At 38.1% G+C, this 19461-nt stretch overlaps 3 protein-coding genes across 3 annotated transcripts; 1 reads left to right on the plus strand and 2 right to left on the minus strand.

Moving 5' to 3' along the window:
* Positions 1–6669: 6669 nt before the first annotated feature.
* Positions 6670–12321, plus strand: LOC110725749. The gene is made up of 2 exons (XM_021905217.1): positions 6670–8567; positions 11479–12321. Exons 1-2 carry the CDS (start codon positions 8130–8132, stop codon positions 11698–11700), a joined length of 660 nt encoding a protein of 219 aa, XP_021760909.1. The 5' UTR covers positions 6670–8129; the 3' UTR covers positions 11701–12321.
* A 148-nt stretch (positions 12322–12469) lies between these two features.
* Positions 12470–13004, minus strand: LOC110725422. Its single transcript, XM_021904903.1, has 2 exons — positions 12996–13004; positions 12470–12856 (listed from the first exon to the last, which is right to left on the minus strand). The coding sequence occupies exons 1-2, from the start codon at positions 13002–13004 to the stop codon at positions 12470–12472; spliced, it is 396 nt and encodes a 131-aa protein (XP_021760595.1).
* Positions 13005–13506: 502 nt separating this feature from the next.
* Positions 13507–18035, minus strand: LOC110725750 (tetratricopeptide repeat protein 33-like). Its single transcript, XM_021905218.1, has 5 exons — positions 17757–18035; positions 14802–14940; positions 14446–14477; positions 14110–14196; positions 13507–13981 (listed from the first exon to the last, which is right to left on the minus strand). The coding sequence occupies exons 1-5, from the start codon at positions 17952–17954 to the stop codon at positions 13832–13834; spliced, it is 606 nt and encodes a 201-aa protein (XP_021760910.1). The 5' UTR covers positions 17955–18035; the 3' UTR covers positions 13507–13831.
* Positions 18036–19461: the final 1426 nt, after the last annotated feature.

Below are 19461 nucleotides of genomic sequence, written 5' to 3' on the forward strand. Positions count from 1 at the left end.
AGAAATAATACGATGCGATTGAGTATCCAGATCCAAGGGTCGGACCAAACCCGAATGCTCTCACCATTACCAACACGCCATCGCATACCCCTCCTTACCACCCATCTAGCCTCACAAATACCTCGCCAAGTGTATCTTGGATAAGAGCCAATATTTGCATTCATGAAATATGAATTTGGGTTGTAACGAACCTTATATAATTGCTCCAAAAGGCTGCAAGGGACATAAGCAATCTCCAAGCCTGTTTTCCTAAAAGAGCCCAATTAAGGAGCTTAAAATCTTGAAACCCCAAACCTCCTTCATTTTTAGTTCGACACAATTTCTTCCAAGCAAGCCAATGTATCTTCCTTTCACCTTGCTTTTGACCCCACCAAAACTGAGCTACCAACGATCTCAACTCATCACAAAAAAAAAAGATGGAAACTTAAAAACACTCATCGCGTAGGTAGGGAGAGATTAGGTCACCGCCTTTATCATAACCTCCCTACCCGCCTTAGATAGTATCATCCCTTTCTAACCCTGCAACTTTTACAACAACTTTTCCTTCACCCCCTTTGTTATAACCTTCTTTGATCTCCCAACAACCGTCGGAAGACCAAGATACCAATCATGGACATCAACCAAACGAACCCCGAAACTATCTGCAATCTCAATTCTCTTCTCATCACGAACCCCCTTGCTAAAAGTCACGGTTGTCTTCTCAAAATTAATGTTTTGACTCAAAGCCAACTCATAGGTCTCAAGAACCCCTTTAATCACCTCAACATATTGCAATGCCGCCTTCAAAAAAATAATACAATCGTCTACAACAGCAAATGATTCACAAATGGAGCAGTCGAGGCGATACAAATACCATGAAGACTACTAATTTCCTCGGCACTTCGCAAAAGATGAGAAAAAACCTCAGCACAAAAGATAAAAAGATACAGAGAAATTGGGTCACCCTGACGAATACCCCTATGAGGAATAAATTCCTCCGTCGGCCTTCCATTAACAGAACTGAGAAGGAAACTGACTGAACACAATCCATAACACGATTTCTCCATGACACATCAAACCCAAATTTTGCTAACACCGCCTCCAAAAAATCCCACTTAATCCTGTCATAAGCTTTAGACATATCCAGCTTAAGAGCCATACTACCCTTCTTATTATTCAAATTCTTCATATGATGAAAGATTTCAAAGGCCACTAAAATATTATCAGTAATCAGTCTACTCGGAGTAAACGCACTCTGATTAACTACAATAATCTTGTCTAAAAATAATAAGACCTTCGAAATCATCTTATAAATCACATTGCAAAGAGAAATAGGCCTAAAATCCAACATACAATCAACATCATTTTTTTTCGGAATAAGAGAAATAAAAGTCTTATTCAAAAAGCAGGTTTGGGATCACCACACAAAATAGCCAACACAGGATTTGAGACCGAAGGTCCTACAATATGCCAGTAAGATTGGAAGAACAAAGGACACATACCATCCGGACCCGGGGCCTTAATAGGATGCATCTGACTAAGAGCGACTTTCACCTCCTCCGTAGTATACTCAGCTCTAAGAAATGCATTCATATCATTTGTAACACGATGTTGAAAATTTTCTAGAGCTTGTTCGATCATAGGTGGATTAGCTGAAGTGAACATATTCCGGAAAAATTTACTGCAATGCTCACAATTTTCTCACTTCCGGACTGATGGACCCCATTCTCATCTTATAAGCGACGGATAGTATTTTTGCTCTTCCTACATGAAGCTCTCTAGTGGAAAAATTTAGTGTTTCGATCCCCTTCCGAGAGCCATAAGACTCTCAAATGTTGATTCCAATAGACCTCCTCAGGGCACACTAACCTCGCAATGTCACGAACAAGAGCCTTTCTTTGTTCAATTTGAGCAGCCGACAATTTCCCACAATTCAGCTTTTGAAGCTTTTTTCGCTTTTTCCTCAACTCACGAAATGTTGCACCGAATTTCTCACTGCTCCATTTTTTCAGTCCCTCAGCACAAGCTTCCATCTTTGACTCCAAAGAAAACGCACCATTCCAGGCCACATCAACAATATTCTCACAACCCTCATCAACTTGCCACATCTGCTCAAACCTAAATGGTTTATCCCCAAGCATCTCATTACATTTACTCCAGCCAACAAGTTTAATAGGCGCATGATCGGACCATTCTCTATCAGTATGTATCAAGTGTGCCTCCGGAGCCATGGCCAACCAAGAATTAGTAGCAAGCGCTCTATCAAGTCGGCATTGAGTATTCTCATCACCCTCCCTCCCATTATCATAGTTGAAGTCATAACCTGTATAAGAAAAAAAATTCAAGCCACGAAAATTTCCGCATCCCTAAAATTAGCCATTTGCCACTCAGCTCGATCATTATGGCTACTCTTCTCAGACGGGAACATATTCTCATTGAAATCACCAATGCTCACCCATGGTAAGTGTAATTGAGAAGCCAACTCCCTAAGAAAACTCCAAGAAAGATGACGGTTCCCAACCTCCGGCCACTCGTAAAACCCTGTAAGTCTTCAAGGTTCCTCTCCTAACCCCCTACCAATCTCAACATCAATGTGATGCACCGACATAGATTGCGGAGTAACATCAATATCCTTCTTCCATAACAATGCAATGCCACTAGAACGCCGGCCATTAAACTCACCAATTCTATCTTGAACTCTCCTAAATTCGATACTACTTAGCTTCGTCTCTGATAAAAATGATAAATAAAAAGTTATACCGCAAGTGCACGGTGTCTGTTGTTAGCAGAGACTTAGCAAATACGGGTCGAATCCCACAGGGAGACATTTTCTATTAGTTTTTGCCCAATTATTATAAACTATTTCAATAAACGAAGAGTGGTTTGATAATTAATTAACTAAAGTACGACAATAATAAAAATAAGGTTGCTCTCAGATAAATTAAAATCTAGGGAAAACGTTCGGTCCACCATTCTTATACCAAACCAAGAAATGCAAACAATCCATTAATAAACAAATTAGGTCGAATAATTAAAGCACTTATTAATCCTACGGTCGGGAATTAACACTTGCGAATTAACATATGTAGTTCGGTCGCTAACATAATCAAATTCGCCAATTGTAATTAAGCCTCTAAAAATATGATCTTTCAATTCTAATTTTTATTAGCTAAATAATTAACTCATGATATTGGCCAATTAAATGAATCAAACAATAAAGCACAAATAAATTGGAATTATTCAAACCCTAATTCATAAATTTATAAATAATTAAGCACAAATAATCATGGTATAAACATGGCTTCCCTCACTTAACCCTAGAAAACGACTACTCACTCATAGTTGAAATAAACAAAACAAAAGAGATAAATAAACTTGAATTCATAATTAATAAAATAAATAAATAACGAAAAGAATAATTGAAATACTTCGATGATTGAATTAATGAAGAATGAAAAGCTAGGGTTCAACAATGGAGAGAAAGAAAACTAAGAAGCATTTAATCTAGAAAAATAAATCATAAAAGAGGAAAATAAGATCCCTCAAGTATTTATATTCAAGTCTAATTCTAAGATAAATAAAATATAAATAAATAAATGCATAAGCTACAATATTATTGGATGGTAGATGATGATATGGCAATAAATAAAGTCGGTAGACCGATGACGTGAAAAGAAGTGAAGACTTAAGGTCGCTCGTGGCTTCAAAACGCTGCTCAACCACTCGACCAGACCCGCGGCCACAGGGTGGTTCCCGCGCCCTGGCAGTGGCGGCAGCGGGCATCGGGTGGCCGCAGGACAGACCCGCAGCTATATCCCTCGGGTGGCTGACTGCATTGCTTAGTTTCAAACGCTCATAACTTCTGTTCTAGGAATCTTCTCGGGGCGTGCAACCTATCATTGGAAAGCTCTTCAAGTCTAGTTTCCAATGCAACTTGAATCACTTCATTCCAATCTGTAAAACTCGAGTTATGGTCAAAACATTGAGCAAAGGTCATTTTTGGACACCTTGCAAGCCTTCGTTCTTCTCTGTTTCTAACTCGAATTCGCTTCCGTAAGGTCCATAGCGACTCTCGTGGATGCTATTTTCATTTTCCATGCATAGAATCCTTAGAACCAACATCCACGAGCATAAATCCCTCGATCAATGAACTCGATTCATCGATTTCCATTCAAATATCATCCGTATCATCTCTAAACACTTCGAAAGCTTCCAAATGACTATGGAATCACCTGAAACATTAAGAAAAACACAAACGGAGCGTAATAGAGCGACATATAATGACTTATGCAGACATGACTCCAAAATCGACTAAGAAGATTATGAACAAGCTCTAAAACTAGCATAAATGTACCTAAATAAAACTATATAAATATGATTTATCAAAAAACACCATCGTCAGGGCCTCTATTCGAATTAGGTCCCAAAGACCCGAAACTGCAGAGGAATTGTCCAACCCTCTACAATTTAAACTTAAAATACTCATTGAGTCCGGCGGAGCTGCTCATTAGCAGCTTTTGCCAATCGCCATCCATCCAAAGAATCAATAGAAACATTTTTTTTTTTGAAACTTTCCCAACATCAATTTCAGCATCATCATCAGTTCTTACAAGCTTCCAAAGGGCCCTATCATTTTCATCTCTCATCACAACATCATCTGACCCCCCTCTCTCCCTAGCCAACTACCTCCATCCCCTAGCAACCCTTTAAAATTTTTCTGCTTTTCCCCAGCTGCAAAAACCACCTGCTCCCCCAATAAAACCCTTGTCCCTTTGCTCACCTCACTGTCTATTTTATCACCCTCCCCATTTAAATTGTCCAGCTATCTTTCCCTCACACAACCCAACACCCTCTCCAACACTAATGCCCCCACTTGACCATCACAGCCCTGCACTCCTAAAATCACCCCATCCGACCCACCATTATCATTCAAAAGCCCACCTGCATACTTCTCCCCACTACCCATATCATCCTTGGTCAACACAACACTATTGTTTAAAGAATGAATGGGATAATTTATACCCTCAATTAGAAAATTAATATTCCCCCCCCCCCCCCTTTTATCAACTACTTCATAGCCAAAACACATGAAATATAATGACTTCTCTCTCTAGCTCTCATTTTCTCTCACTAAGGTCATCAAGGGTTTCCCTCCTTGCTTAGGCAAGAAGGCCTTGGGAGCCTTTTTTAGAGATCTTGTTTGCTTTCTTTCTCAAATTGTTTTCTTTTACAGGTATTTGGTGGTCGAGTTCCTCTTTGCCCTGTCCTGTTTTCAGTTCCTTTCTTTCTTTGCTTTTTCTGTTTTGGTCTTAGTTGTATATGTCATGATCACCTCCAATTCAACACCTCCTAGTGGTGCGCGTGATGTGCATGTGGCTTCTGATTTAAGTCCTCAACAACTTGATATCAACATCAAAGATCTCATGATCCAAGCTGATATCAATATGATGCTTAATCAAGACGAATTACCAGATGAAAACCCTGCTTCAAAAATTACAGGCGTCCCCTCAATTCAAGATGTTAATATGCTTGATGAGGACAAGGAGTGTAACACTTCTGAGATAAATACTGCTCCTGATCTATTGAACGGGAAAAACAAAAGTATCACACCTGTGATCAAACAATCTTTTCGTGAGGCTGTTCAAACTTCTTCCCAATGGTTTTCGGAGGCTCAAAAGATTGTAATTTCATCAACTGAATGGGAAGATAATGATATACCTTTTCCTGATCCTATGAAAGTTGTCTCTTTTCATAAAGACACTCTAGAGAAGCTTAGGAAACCTTGGAAATTAACTCTTATGGGGAAGTGTTTGGGGATTTCAGTTAGGCCTTCTTTTATTACTCAAAGAGTTAGGGTTATGTGGAGACCAAAAGGTTACCTTGAGATTATTGATCTTGGAAAGGATGTGTATCTTTTTAGGTTTTCTATCCAAGATGATTATGAAAGAGCCATGTTAGGTGGTCCTTGGTTCATTTTGGATCATTACTTAATGATAACCAAATGGAAACCTAATTTTAGACCATCCATGAATCCGTTTGATAGAATGACTGTTTGGATCAGGTTTCCTGAATTGCCGGTAGAATACTATGACAAGGAAGCTCTTTTCGACATAGCAAAACTAGCATGTAACCCTCTCCGTGTTGATTATGCTACTGATCATCTTACTCGTGCTAGATATGCTAGGGTATGTCTTGAATTTGATTTAACAAGTCCTTTAATTACAAATGTTTGGATAGGCAATGGGTGGCAAGCAATTGTGTATGAAAATATTCAGTGTTTTTGTTTCTTATGTGGTAAAATTGGTCATACTAAAGAAAAATGTACTCTAAAAGTGGGTTTGGTAGACAAAGGTAAAGCCTTGCTTCACAATCCTTCAAGTCATGAAAAGTCTTCACCCTCCACTAATTATGAAAATAATATTTCTCCCATTATCCTAGAAAAGCCTAATTCTCCCATTGACATTAATATGCCTTCTTCTTCCATTAGCCATGATTTAGGGGTCAATGTTCCCCATATTTCAAATGAATATGGCCCTTGGACAATTGTTACAAACAAAAAAAAATTTATCAATCTAAATCCTTAGCCAAAAAAAATGGTACTTCGTCTTTGGTTTCTTCTAAACCGAGCCATAATCCTCACAATATTTCTCCCTTGAAGCCCAACTCATCGAAGCCCATTTCATCGAAGCCCACTGCCTCTCTGATATCCTCTAAGCCCAGTCCATCATCGAAAAATAATAAGCCATCCCTATATTCTGATAAACAAAATATGGAATCAATTTCTCCTAATTCCTTTGCCTTACTGGATTCCTCTAACCTTTCCCCAACCAATCAAATTTTAGAAGATAAAATAATACTAGGCAATGATGAGCAATTTCTCGAAAAAAAAAATCACCAAAATCCCGGAAATATTTCCCCCATTTCTCTTCCCCCTCACGCTACCCCTTCTTCTTCAATTGCTCCTTCAAAAAACCTTGAATGCCATTTGGCATCCAATAACTCGGCTACTGTAATGGAATTGCATGCAAACCCTTCAAATTCCCCTATATTATCTTCAATCTCAGACAATATGATCACTCAATAAAACCTACACACTGAAAAACAATCCAAAGAAATCCCCAAAAATGGAGAAGAGCAAGGCAAAAATTCCACCCATCCGACCACCGCGACGGACGGCGAGGATATCCAGGAGGCTGTCCTTTGCGCCGCCGCAGAACCCTCTCACTCCATCGACCAGCCTATCATTATCTCCACCCCCAATTCCCCACCACCTCCCAATCACTCCTGCTCAACCCCTTTCCATGAGAATGCCATCACCCCTCTTCCACCACCCAACTCCATCTCCCTCATTCCCCACCCCGAGCCAATTCCCGTTCAGGCCGACACTATCACCGGCCGAAATTTCGAAAATTGTTTCAACTCCTCCATCTCACCCGATTCCCAACCATTCGACTCCTCTGCTATGGTCATCGATCGAGTCGCCTCCAACTCCGGCGAAGATAGAGATGATGTACACACGTTGCTTCAAATTACCAAAATGATGAATTCTCAACTCCATCATCTCAATCCTCTTTCTGTGAACCTTCCATCTCCATCGACCCCTCCTTCACAGCAGCCGCTAATTCCATGGTTCAAACAGCAGGTTCCATGGCCAAGCTACCCTCAACACGACCTGATTCCTCCACCCTCCAACCCCCAAATAATCAATATCACTTTGGGAAACAGCGAACAAGATCTAGAAAGCCCCGATCACCTTATGAAAATATTCGTGATCAGAAAAGGGATAGTGGGGTTACAACTAGAAGTGAATTTTTGGGAAACAAAGAACACGACAAGGGAGTTGGATTCAATGGTGATACCACTGAAGATGCACGACATTGTATCGATGGAACGCACGATGCAATGGAAGGAGTGGGACAAATTTGATATTTTGTTTTGCGGGGGTAATCCTGTTCCAGAATTTCCTGATCTCAACATGAAAATAGTACTTTGGAATGTAAGGGGGGCTAATTGCTGCTCATAAGACTAGTATTTTCATTATCTTAGAGACTAAAAGTAATGGCTTGCGTGCTGAAAAAGTGGCGAAATTGCTTGGTTTTGATGCCTTCCAATTTATCAATCCTAATGGACTTAGAGGTAGAATCTGGTTAATGTATAATAGGAATGTAGAATTGATTGATTATGTTGAGGGTGAAACAAAAAATTATTTTCACGCTCTATTTAAATTCTCCCCGGATAGTAGGGAGGTTTTACTATCTGCGGTTCATGCTCCCTCTTCTCCAGCTAAGCGTCACAAGCATTGGAATGACTTGCAAGCTACTCTTCCCCCGGATGACACTCCATGGTTATTTTTGGGGGATCTTAATGAGGTGACCAAACCATCTGAGAAGTCGGGTGGTCTGCGGTTTAGACAAACGCAGTGTTTAGATTTGAACAAGCTTGCGGAGGCTGCTTGTTTGGTGGATCTTGGCTTCTCAGGGAACCCCTTAACATGGCATAATGCAAGGGAGGGCCTCGACCTTATTCAAAAACGTTTGGACAGGGCATTAGGGAACCCGAGCTGGCTAAATACCTATCCCAATACTCAGGTATCGCATCTTGCTCGTACTTATTCAGATCACTGCCCTATTTTAATTTCTGTTTTTAATAATCGTAAAGGTGGTCCTTATCCTTTTAGGTGTAAAGCTGCATGGTTAGAACATAGTGATTTCTTTGCCTTTTTTGTTAAAAATTGGGATTTGCATGCTTATGATTTTCTTAAAGGAAGATCCGAATTCCTTACTAATATTAAAGCAGCTTGGAATCATGACATATTTGGTAACATTACTAATAAAAAAAAAAAAGAGATTGATGGAATCCAAATAGCTCTTTCTAAAAAGCAGTCTCCCTTTCTAGTTAAATTAGAAAAGGATTTACTTTTCGAATTAAATCATATTTATCATATAGAACGTATTATTTATGCTCAAAAGTCGGGTCTTGATTGGAGGAAAAATGCTGATTGTTATACTAAATATTTTCATTTGATTGCTAATATCAAAAAATCTAGAGGAAAAATTTTATCTTTGCAAAATAATGAAGGAATTTGGATAAATGATTTACAGATTTTGAAAGATATGGCTAGATCTTATTTTATAAATATTTTTAAGAGTTTGGATATTAATCTTGATCTGATGCAATTTTATCATTTTCCTAAGTATAATTCGGTTTGCTCTGATCCTAGCTTTCAACAACCCCCTTCTAATCAGGAAATTAAATCACTCCTTTTTCAAATGGATCCAATTAAATCCCCGGGACCAGATGGTTTGCAACCTATTTTTCTCCAACGTCATTGGTCCACTCTTGGTGATTCCATTACTAATTTTATTTCAGATTGTTTCTTAAAGGGGACTATTCCTAATGCTATTAATGATTCTTATATCTCTCTTATTCCTAAGTTTGATTGCCCTATGACTATGAAAGACTTTAGACCTATAGGTTTATGTAATTCCATTTATAAGCTTATCACTAAATGCATTTCTAATCGCTTAAAACCTATTATGGATGATCTTATAAGCCCTTTTCAATCTAGCTTCATTCCTAATAGGTCCATTGAGGAAAACATCATTATTATTAAAGAAGTAGCTCACCACTTTAATAAGGTTTCTAGTAAAGCTAACCTTATGGCTCTTAAAATTGATTTGTCTAAGGCTTTTGATTGTCTTGAATGGAGTTTTATTAAGGACACTCTTCTTAGTATTAATCTCCCTTCTAATATTGTCAATCTTATCATTAGTTGTATTTGTAACCCTAGGATTTCTCTTCTTTGGAATGGAGAAGTCACTGAGTCGTTCTCCCCTTCAAGGGGGATAAGACAGGGTGATCCTCTTTCTCCTTACATTTTTGTCCTGTGTCTTGATCGGCTTTCATGTATGATTCAATATAAGGTTGATAATGGAACATGGAAACCTATGAAAATTGCCAAAAATATTAATATTTCCCACTTATTTTATGCCGATGACGTGTTTTTATTTGGTAAAGCTACTACTACTAATATTCAAACTATGATGGAAGTCCTTGATCATTTCAGGGGTATTTCTGATCTTTCGATAAATATTCTAAAGTCCTCAGCTATTTTTCCTAAAAAAATGAATCATAATGTTAGGAAGTCTGTTTGTGATGTTTGTAATATTTCAAATACTACTAATTTTGGGAAATACCTAGGTATAATCATTTCTCACAAACGTTTAAGCAATTTAAATTATTTTCCTCTTTTAGATAAAACTTGTGCTAAAATAAAAGGACGGCAAGCTAAACTGTTAAATATGGCCAGAAGATGTACTCTTAATAAATCTGTTTTAAATTCATATCCGGTTTATGCTATGCAAACTAATATCTTGCCTGTGAATGTTACCAATGATTTAGAAAAAAAATGCAAACAATTTCTTTGGAATAGAGTCAACCGATCCAAATATATCCCTAGAACTAATTGGAAAGTTGTTTGTGATCCCATGAGAAAAGGTGGTTTAGGTATTAGGGATTTAAAACGTTGGAACATTTCATTTATGGCTAAGCTTGGGTGGAAAATTCTAACTCAGAATAATAAGTTGTGGATTAATATTATGAAAAACAAATATCTAAAATATTCAAACTTCTTTGATTACATTCCTAAGCCTACTGATTCGATTATCTGGAAAGACATCTTAGCTAGAAGGAATGTTCTTAAAAAAGGAGTTATTGTGAACATAGGAGATGGTAAAGACACTTCTCTGTGGTTTCACCATTGGATAGGTGAATGTCCTCTATACCTAGTTCCTAACATCCATATTCCTGATTCTAAAGGTCATTGGCGTGTTTCCGATTTAATAAGAAATAATGAATGGTGCTTAGATAGTGTGATTCATATCCTTCCTCCTTACTTAATCCCTTTAATCCTTGCTTACCCTTTACCTAAAATTGTGCAAGTTTCTGATAGGTTAAAATGGACTCTTCACCATCTGGCACCTTTACTGTCAAATCTGCTTACAATTCTACCATGCCCCCTTATAATCTTAACACTACCTTCCTCTCCTCTTTTCCCTGGAAGAACTTGTGGAAAATTAGAGTTCCTTATAAATATAAAATGCTACTCTGGAACTTAGTCAGGGATATACTGCCAGTTGGTAGTATTCTAAAAAGAAAATTGAATTTTTTAGATCCTATATGTTGCGCTGTGAAGCTCCTATAGAAGATACTATTCATCTTTTCAGAGATTGTCCAAACTCTTCAGCTTTTTGGTCTTTGGTTTTTATGAAATTTAAGTCCTTCAATGTTGATTTGCAAACTTTTTACAACACCAATCTTTCGGAATGGTTAGACTTTAACCTCTCTAATTCTACTTCTTGGAAAAAGGTTTTTACAGTGGCTATTTGGCATATTTGGATCACTAGAAACACTGCCATCTTTGAACAAAAAATGAGTTTTATCCAATCCACTTTTAACAAGTTCTATGTTGACTACATCTTTTGTTTGAGATTGAATCAGGCTGCTATTTTGGATTCTCCTTCATCTTCCACCTCTCAAAATCCTAGACTATGGGCTCCTCCTCAAAGGGGCCTCTTTAAACTAAACACTGATGGCTCTTGGATTAGTGTGGACAATGCTGGTGGAGGGGGGTTATCAGAAATGATAAGGGCATCTGGGTTGCTGGTTTTGCAACTAGGTTCAATGCACTTACTGCTGCCTCGGCCGAACTCATGGCTATAAGAGATGGTCTTTTGCTTGCTTGGGATAAGAAGATCAAGGACTTGGAGCTAGAAACTGATGCTGACAGCTTGAGCAAGATGTTGAAGGATCCAAAATCTTTTGAAGACAGTGATCTGGGCAATATTATTAGAGACGTTGCTGCTCTTTTGGGAAGAAACTGGAATGTCACTATTTTTCATGCAAATAGGTGTGTCAACTATGTTGCTGACAGGTTAGCCTTGATGGGCAGAACCAAATACAAGATTGGTGAGAAGGTTCCTTTCAACTATCCTCCCCCTGAGGTTTTCCAAACTTATGCCATGGAAATTCCAGAAGGACAGAATCCTTAGTCCTACAGCGTAGCTCTGCTCTCCTCTTGCTGCTATTAACAACAACTCTGATGCAGTTATATATTACTATTATGTTCATATGTTCCTGCTTTTAGTCTTTATTTTCTGTTTGGGGATGAATTTTGATAACTCAGTTTGGTCTGTTATACCATCTGATTATCACCCTTCAGGTCTGCTGTTTTGCTTTCAGCACGAACCTATCTTTTGTAATGATGATTTTAATCATCAACTTTATCCTAACTTAATATAAGCTGATGCCCCCCTTTTTGTGTTAAAAAAAACTACTTCATAGCCATCATCACATAACTCATTTTGGTTCTCTTTCTCACCTTGTGAGGATTCATTACCAGGGGTTCTGATCACAAAAAGTTGTTTCCTTGCTGACAGAACCTCATCCAACTCCTCCTCCTCCTTCATACGACCCTTTCTAGTGGAAGCCTTCAGCCATCTCCCCCACCCAAGCGTTTCTTTTTGCTTTTTTCGGACACCATAACACAATCGCGATCGGAATGTCCTATTACTCCACACGCATAGCAAAAGAAAGGAAGCCTCTTATAAGCAAATTCCACCAATACAATGTTGCCACACTTGTCACGGACTCTTTGAACTCTATGCAGAGGTTTTGTTACATTTAGCATTACCTTCACTCTACGGGTACAGTCAAGACCAAGAGGATCCTCTTCAATCTCAACAACTTCGCCCATATTTGAGACTAACTCCTTGACGTTAGAATTAGACCGACAATTGAGAGGCAAGTGTTTAATTCGAATCCAAAACGGAGAATGGTACAAGGGAATTTTCTCCGGTTGTTCGGTCCCATCTACTTCCTTCAGAACAAGCAACATATTATCAAAACACCATGGATAACCATGCAACACCTTCTCCTTATCCCTCCAATTGAAAAATTGGTAGCATATAGGTTAGGCTAGGAACCCTAATAATTAATTTGTCCGACAACGCCCAAACCTTAGTCATGGTAGATTTAAAGGCATCCACATTATAAGGTCTATCAGTCACAATTCACCCAACAAGCATAAGGTCAAATTTTTCATTCGCAATAGAAGAATTAACAGCACTTAAGTCTACAATACCTCTTTCATCGTCAACAATTCGCAATTGAGCATACCTGCCAGCCTTACAACGCCGTCGAAAGGAAGAAAGACAACAACCGTCCCACGGCGGTAGCAAAACCCTAAGCCAAGTTAGAGAGAACGAGCCCTTTCTTTCAAGGGAGTTTTTTTTTTCCTAAACATAGTCAATCTTTGTCTCAGTTCATTGTCTCCATATCCTGCCTCTGTTAATTTTTATGTGCAACTTTAGGATATTATTTGTGAGACATAAAATATTCCAAAATTGCACATAAAAATTAACGGAGGTAGTAATAAGCAGGGATAAAGAATTTTTTTCAACTATGTCAATATGACATAGCTGTTGCATCATATCTAATATGTCTGACGTAAAAATAATGAGTGGAAAATGGACTAAAATGAAATTTTTATTTAAAAAAGGTAAACATACGAGCAACAGTCACAACACAGTATACAGATATGTTACCTACAGAAACATGCATGAGAATGTTTCATCTCAGATTTATATCATAACAGACGGACATTTGACAGATAGGTATGCCCCTTAAATCCTTAATCTGTCTATTACAACTATATTTGATAACTGGTTATGTACACCCAAACACCTACTACTGCAGTCAAACAAGCCGAGGTATATCAGGAATGAAGCAGCTGCTCTAATCTGCATTACCTTGTTATATTAGGATTTTGTTGCGGAGTATACTACCAGTACATTCAGGCTGAACCAGGGAGGTTGGCTTCACCCCTCTCACCAACTGCATAACGAGATGTATCTGCGCTTAGACCTGATGAGTGAAGGTGCTTTCTCTTCTTCACAAGCTGTAAAGCAGTTTGTCTATCTTCTTGTGCCTCAGCTAATTCAGGCTGCCCACATCAATAAATTAGGTATTAAGGAAACTCAATCTTGTTACACCATAGTACCATACTGTACTTGATCATTGATATGCAATTATGCAGGTATGCAGCCATGTAAGAAATAAAGAAAAACTAACCTGAAGGGCCAAAGCTTTGTCAAAGGTTTCAATTGCACCATCAGGCTCCCCAAAATTCAGTTGTGCTCTACCAAGGGTCGTCCAAGCCTAAAAGACAAATCTCAAAACAATATCAGAATGCCTCGTAATTAGAGCCAGATGCCAGAAAAAATGACATGGAATTACTGCAGTGTCTAATCTAATTATTATTAAGCCAACTGCTGTTGGCAGCATAAAATTTGTAGCTAAGAGGGGAATTAATCCATTACAAGCATAATAAAATTGTTTGTGTCACAACTATTGAAGCGAAATGAAAGGGGTATTGGGGTGTAAGGAGAACGAAATAAGATCAATTACCTCAGCCCATGATGGGTCCAATTCAGTGGCTCCTGCATAACAAGTCAAAAAACTGAAGTCAAATCAGCCGGTGATGTTATAAGCAAAATTATTTTAATCACATACATACACAAGAAGCTCACAAGTAAAATACACAATCAAGCATGAAATGGATTCTATTGGGAAGTAGAAAGCAGATATACCAACAATGAACAGCAGAGCAATTACATAAGCAACACTTGTATACATGTGAACTATAAGAGAAAACGCATAAATGAGGAGCTGAAAAAATAAGCATGTAAAAGCATTTTGACACAGTTTATGTAGTCTAACACCTAAAGTACAAAAGAAAACAGACAAAGGAGAGTGTAGCGCACGAGTTGCTGCCTTCAAAGCACCCCAGGAATCTCCAACTTCAAGTAATACTTGAGCCTTCTGTTCGTGCAAAACAGCCTTTTCGGGCATCAAAGTAATAGCAGCCTCCCACTTTCCAAGTGCTTCGCGGTATTTACCATCCTTGAAATTAAGGGTGGGGAAGGCAGCATAAGATTCCAACTTTAAATAATTTTATCAACAGCATACTAAACACCAATTTTTGGGCAACAGGACAACTACAAAAACATTTATTGCAAAAACAAACATGCTGGAATAGCTATTAACTTATACCAGACTAAGAGAAACACAGACAGCAGTGTATAGATAAGCCATAAACCGCATAGATATCAAAGGACTCAGATGTTCACTGCAAAAAAGTTAAAATGTGCAAATGCTAAAAAACAACTAAAACCAACATTTGCTTGCTCTACATGCAGGACATCACTTAAGAGTTCCATTAGGAAACAATTATTCAAAGCATTTGGCTTGTACATTAAGAGGGCATTTATATAACGCAGTTAGGCAGATATGAAACTAGTCACAAATTCATAATTTCAGTTTTAAAACAAAAATCAAGATGATTTGCATATATAGGTGAGGTCAAGACAAGCTTGCTTGCCAATCCCACAGGAGCAAGAATAAAATCTGGAATGAAGTGTAGACTTTTTTAGCACAAAAAAATGCAATCAGCTTGAAGATTGTTTTAAGAAAATCCATTACAGTTCAATTTTTCTTTACAGCTCTTCACCTTTCATGCAAAAGAGAAATAAGAGCAAATTTGCACACATGTTTCCGTTGAATAAAGTTACATGCTATAAGAGTTTTATTGAATAACCAAATAAACTCTGCACAGCTCAACAACCCATGTAACAATTTTTTTAAAAAAAAATTGAAAATAACAAGTACATTGTTGGTTGCTAGTCAATATCCCACCATGCTACACAGGAGCTCCAATGTTCTTCAAAAGAAAAAAAACACAGACAAGTGGCCCTTCTTAGCTCGTCTAATATAAATTGGGCCTAGCCTAGGGATCATCTTTGGAAGTGGCCTTCTAAGATTAAGTTAAGGATAGAATGATAACCACACTTCTAAGCCCATCTCTCTTCATCTATTCCCTTTCAACCCAGGCACTCTTTTACTACTCAAGCAAGTGGATGTCTAAACTCTGAAAAACCTCCCCTAAATATATGTGTTCCAACTCCCCCTTATATATGCTTACTAGTTCCTAACAGTCATGGCAGTTTGATTTTGACAACCTTTCACGGCCTCTCGAGCCCACAACATGAGTCAATTTCAACATCCCATGAATTATAACGCTCTCCTTCACAATGCTATATACCGAATGACCTAACACAAGACCAAGTTAACTAGCTACACCTAGATTAGGCAGAGTCTAAGGCCCATTTGAGCCAGAATCTAAATTAGGTTGAAGGTATACACCAATAAATATCTCGTTTGAGTTATTTCATATGCAGCACTCTTTACTTCACATCAGCACATGCTGCAATACAATCATTTATTCACAAGTAATCTAATGACAAGAAGAAAATCATGACCAATATGTTTATTAAGTAAGCATAACCAATTAAAATACTGTCTATAGCAGCCCTTGGAGAGGATGGATCCTAGAGAATGAAAAACACGAAGATCTCCTGTGATAGGAACAAAAAATGTACACGTTCTGATCTTCTAGAAGATTTCAAAATGGGCAAAGATTAAACCATGAATTCTCCACTTTCAAGTTGAAGTCCCTGAGGAAAAATATAAAGGAAGAGATGAAGAGTATACTTCATAGATGTGGTGTGAAATTTGATGTATGAGGATGATATGAAATCCTCTAAAGTATAAAGACACTTACAGAATAAGTTTACGTCTTGGCCCATAAAAACAAATCTTGACATACAGGGACGTCTCCCAAGAGTGGAGTCTTACAACAAGAAGAAGCCTCCTCTAGTGGATTCTTAGATTTATGCCCCTTATAGAGAATGGCATACATCATTTTCAAACCAAGCACATCTCAAGAAGATGTCCTTGGAATGAAGAAACTATGGGAGACCAGTAGTTGGAACTAGAAAGGATTCAAAAAAATTAACTTAGATTGGTTACTTGGTTAGCAATGACCAATCAAGCTCCTTGATTAAGACTAGGATGGATTATTATAAAGCAATTTCAGCTATATTAAGGTTCGGTATTAATCAATCGAGCACGTTCATGTCATTTCCTTTACCATGTGAGTAACACTGCTTTGAACTGTTTCACAAATGGTACATGTTGAATCTTATCACCCCATTCTCTTCTTTTATACTAAAGATCCTAAAAGAAGCCATTCTGGGCTGCAGAGAACAATATAATATCGTATCTGCTCCAACGAATTCGTCTATATGGTATACACAGGAGAGACTTAGTATCAACACTATTTGTGATAGAAGGCAAATTTTACTCTATTTTTCTTGCAAACTTCAAGATGCCTCTCCAAATTATGCTAACTCAGATCATTTTTAGAAATAAAGCCAACATTTGGATCATTATTATATAATGTCCACATTCAATTATAACTCTTCAGCAAATGATAAAACATCAAATTATCTCTAATACAACCATCTTAAAAAAGGCTATACTATCTGAAGTTAACTACAACTTCATTAAACTATAATAACAAATTGAACCAAAACCCCTATCAACCCAAGTAACAAAAGAAACAATCTTTCCAAATTCCAATAAGATAAAAACAATATTAACATTTTTAAGAAGGAAAAAAAAAAAAAACAAAAAGAACAATTAGGTTAAACTTCAAAAAATCCTAACAATCAGAAACCCAACTGCCCAAAAAAAGGTGGGGGGGAAAAAAAATCAAACGATAACACAAACTAAAAATTTGCAAAATTTCAAAGTTAAAGTAATAATTAAATTTCAGAAACCCAAATAAGCAAAAGATTAAAAAATTAAAGAAGAATTACCTCAGCAAGCTTGTTTCCTTGTTCATGGAAAGAATCGGCAAGAGAAGAATCAAGGGTTTTATTGGGAATTTGGGGATTGAGTGAAGAAGGAGGAGAGTTAGATTGTTTAAGTTGATCATCTTCTTCATCGTTTTCAAATGGAAGGTTAGGTATTGCTAACCGCTTGCTCCCGCTCTTCTTTTTCCATGTCATCTTCATTTTCGTTGTTTCTGGATTCTGTGTTTTTGCTCTGTTTGATTCTTGGTTTCCAGACAATAGCAAACATTTGTTGTTAGAGTTAAAGATGTCAATTTACGTGTCATCGGATTCGGTGAAGTGGAGTCGGAACGGGTTAATTTTTAAAGTTAAGTCATCTTCGATTGTTGTATGGTTTTGACATCTCTAGTTAAGTTTTTACTCAACATAATAGCTTATAGATCCTTGCTAGGTTAATTAGTCACTCCTATGATAGGTTAATATAGAGAGTCATAATCCCAACTTCCCAAGAGTTTCGAATTGAGTGTTTTGATATTAGATTGTATGACGCATTTATATTTAGGGTATGTTCTTTTCAGCTTAATTTCAATTCAATTCCAATTAGTTCAGTTCAGTTCTTAATTTCCTATTCTAAGAAAATATTCACTTCACTTCAACTCCAATCAATTCAGTTCAGTTCAGTTCATTTCAGCTCAGCTCAGCTCAGTTCAGTAAATCAGAACAGACCCTTAGAAATACTGATTAGTACGAAATAACACATGTACATGTCTAAGTTACAAATACACGCTCTTGTTTATTGGCGTCAAAGGTGTTTGGGCTTTGGAGCTTGTAATGACCGTGTTTCGGGGTTTTCGGATGTCATGCGGGAGAGTTACAATTCCGAGACTGGAACCGAACGCATGTACCTGCAAAACAAACGGATGCTCCGGACGATTGGAGATCCGCCTCCGACGGTCAAGTTAGTACTTGATTAAGGAGTAATTAATGCGGAAATAAATGTAATTGAGTCTCTCTAGGTGAGAGTGTTAAATGTGCGTCATCCCTCTTAATGAGGATTAATGGGCATATTTATATGCCTTGGGATGCGTGCCAGTACTAGGTTTAGGTTAAACCTAAGGCTGACTGGGCCTCCCACAATGATTGGGCCTTGTTGGCCGGTTTTCCCATTTGGCATGGGTGGACACGTGTCACATTGCAATTGGTCCAAGGAGGACGAATCTCTTGATGACACGTGGCAGGCTCCTATTGGCCTACATGAAGGACACGTGGCGAAACCTGGCTGGCCCACGTGTCAGATGCTAATTGGTGGATAAAAATCCCCTAATCATTTGCCCCTCACAGGTGGCACGTGACTGGTCACGTGTTATCTGTGACAGGTGTCGCACCGTGACAGGCGTCGGCCTGCTACAGGTGTCACTCGGCGAAAGGCCGAGAGATTCTCCCGCCCAAATTTTGAATTTGGGAAGTGACCCTTCGCCTTCTCACTTTGCCTATATAAGGGTGTGTTGACTTCAGTCATTTTCACACTTGAGAACTTTTTAGAGAGAACATTCGGACCCCTGAACTTGATTTGACATTTCGGACTCTTTCTGCCTACCGCCTGCTCTGACAAGCCGACTACACAGGATTTTCAGAACTCCGTCAACTTCACTCGTTCAGGTAACCGTCGGTTCTCTTACTCTTAATTTTCTGTTTATTTTATTCTTTTTTGGAATGGCACCACGGAAGC

The sequence above is a fragment of the Chenopodium quinoa genome, unplaced genomic scaffold, assembly GCF_001683475.1.
Source record: "Chenopodium quinoa cultivar QQ74 unplaced genomic scaffold, ASM168347v1, whole genome shotgun sequence".
Lineage (NCBI taxonomy): Eukaryota > Viridiplantae > Streptophyta > Magnoliopsida > Caryophyllales > Amaranthaceae > Chenopodium > Chenopodium quinoa.

Bases quoted from the DNA above. Each gene is read 5' to 3' on its own strand.
- LOC110725749 (XM_021905217.1), top strand. From the start codon at position 8,130: ATGTATAATAGGAATGTAGAATTGATTGATTATGTTGAGGGTGAAACA. The intron at 8,568-11,478 runs GTATCGCATCTT...AGATTGAATCAG, and splicing joins ATACCTATCCCAATACTCAG to GCTGCTATTTTGGATTCTCC.
- LOC110725750 (XM_021905218.1), bottom strand. From the start codon at position 17,954: ATGAAGATGACATGGAAAAAGAAGAGCGGGAGCAAGCGGTTAGCAATA. The intron at 14,941-17,756 runs GTAATTCTTCTT...CTTAATTTCAAG, and splicing joins AAGGAAACAAGCTTGCTGAG to GATGGTAAATACCGCGAAGC. The intron at 14,197-14,445 runs GTAATTGATCTT...TTTGTCTTTTAG, and splicing joins TGGACCCATCATGGGCTGAG to GCTTGGACGACCCTTGGTAG.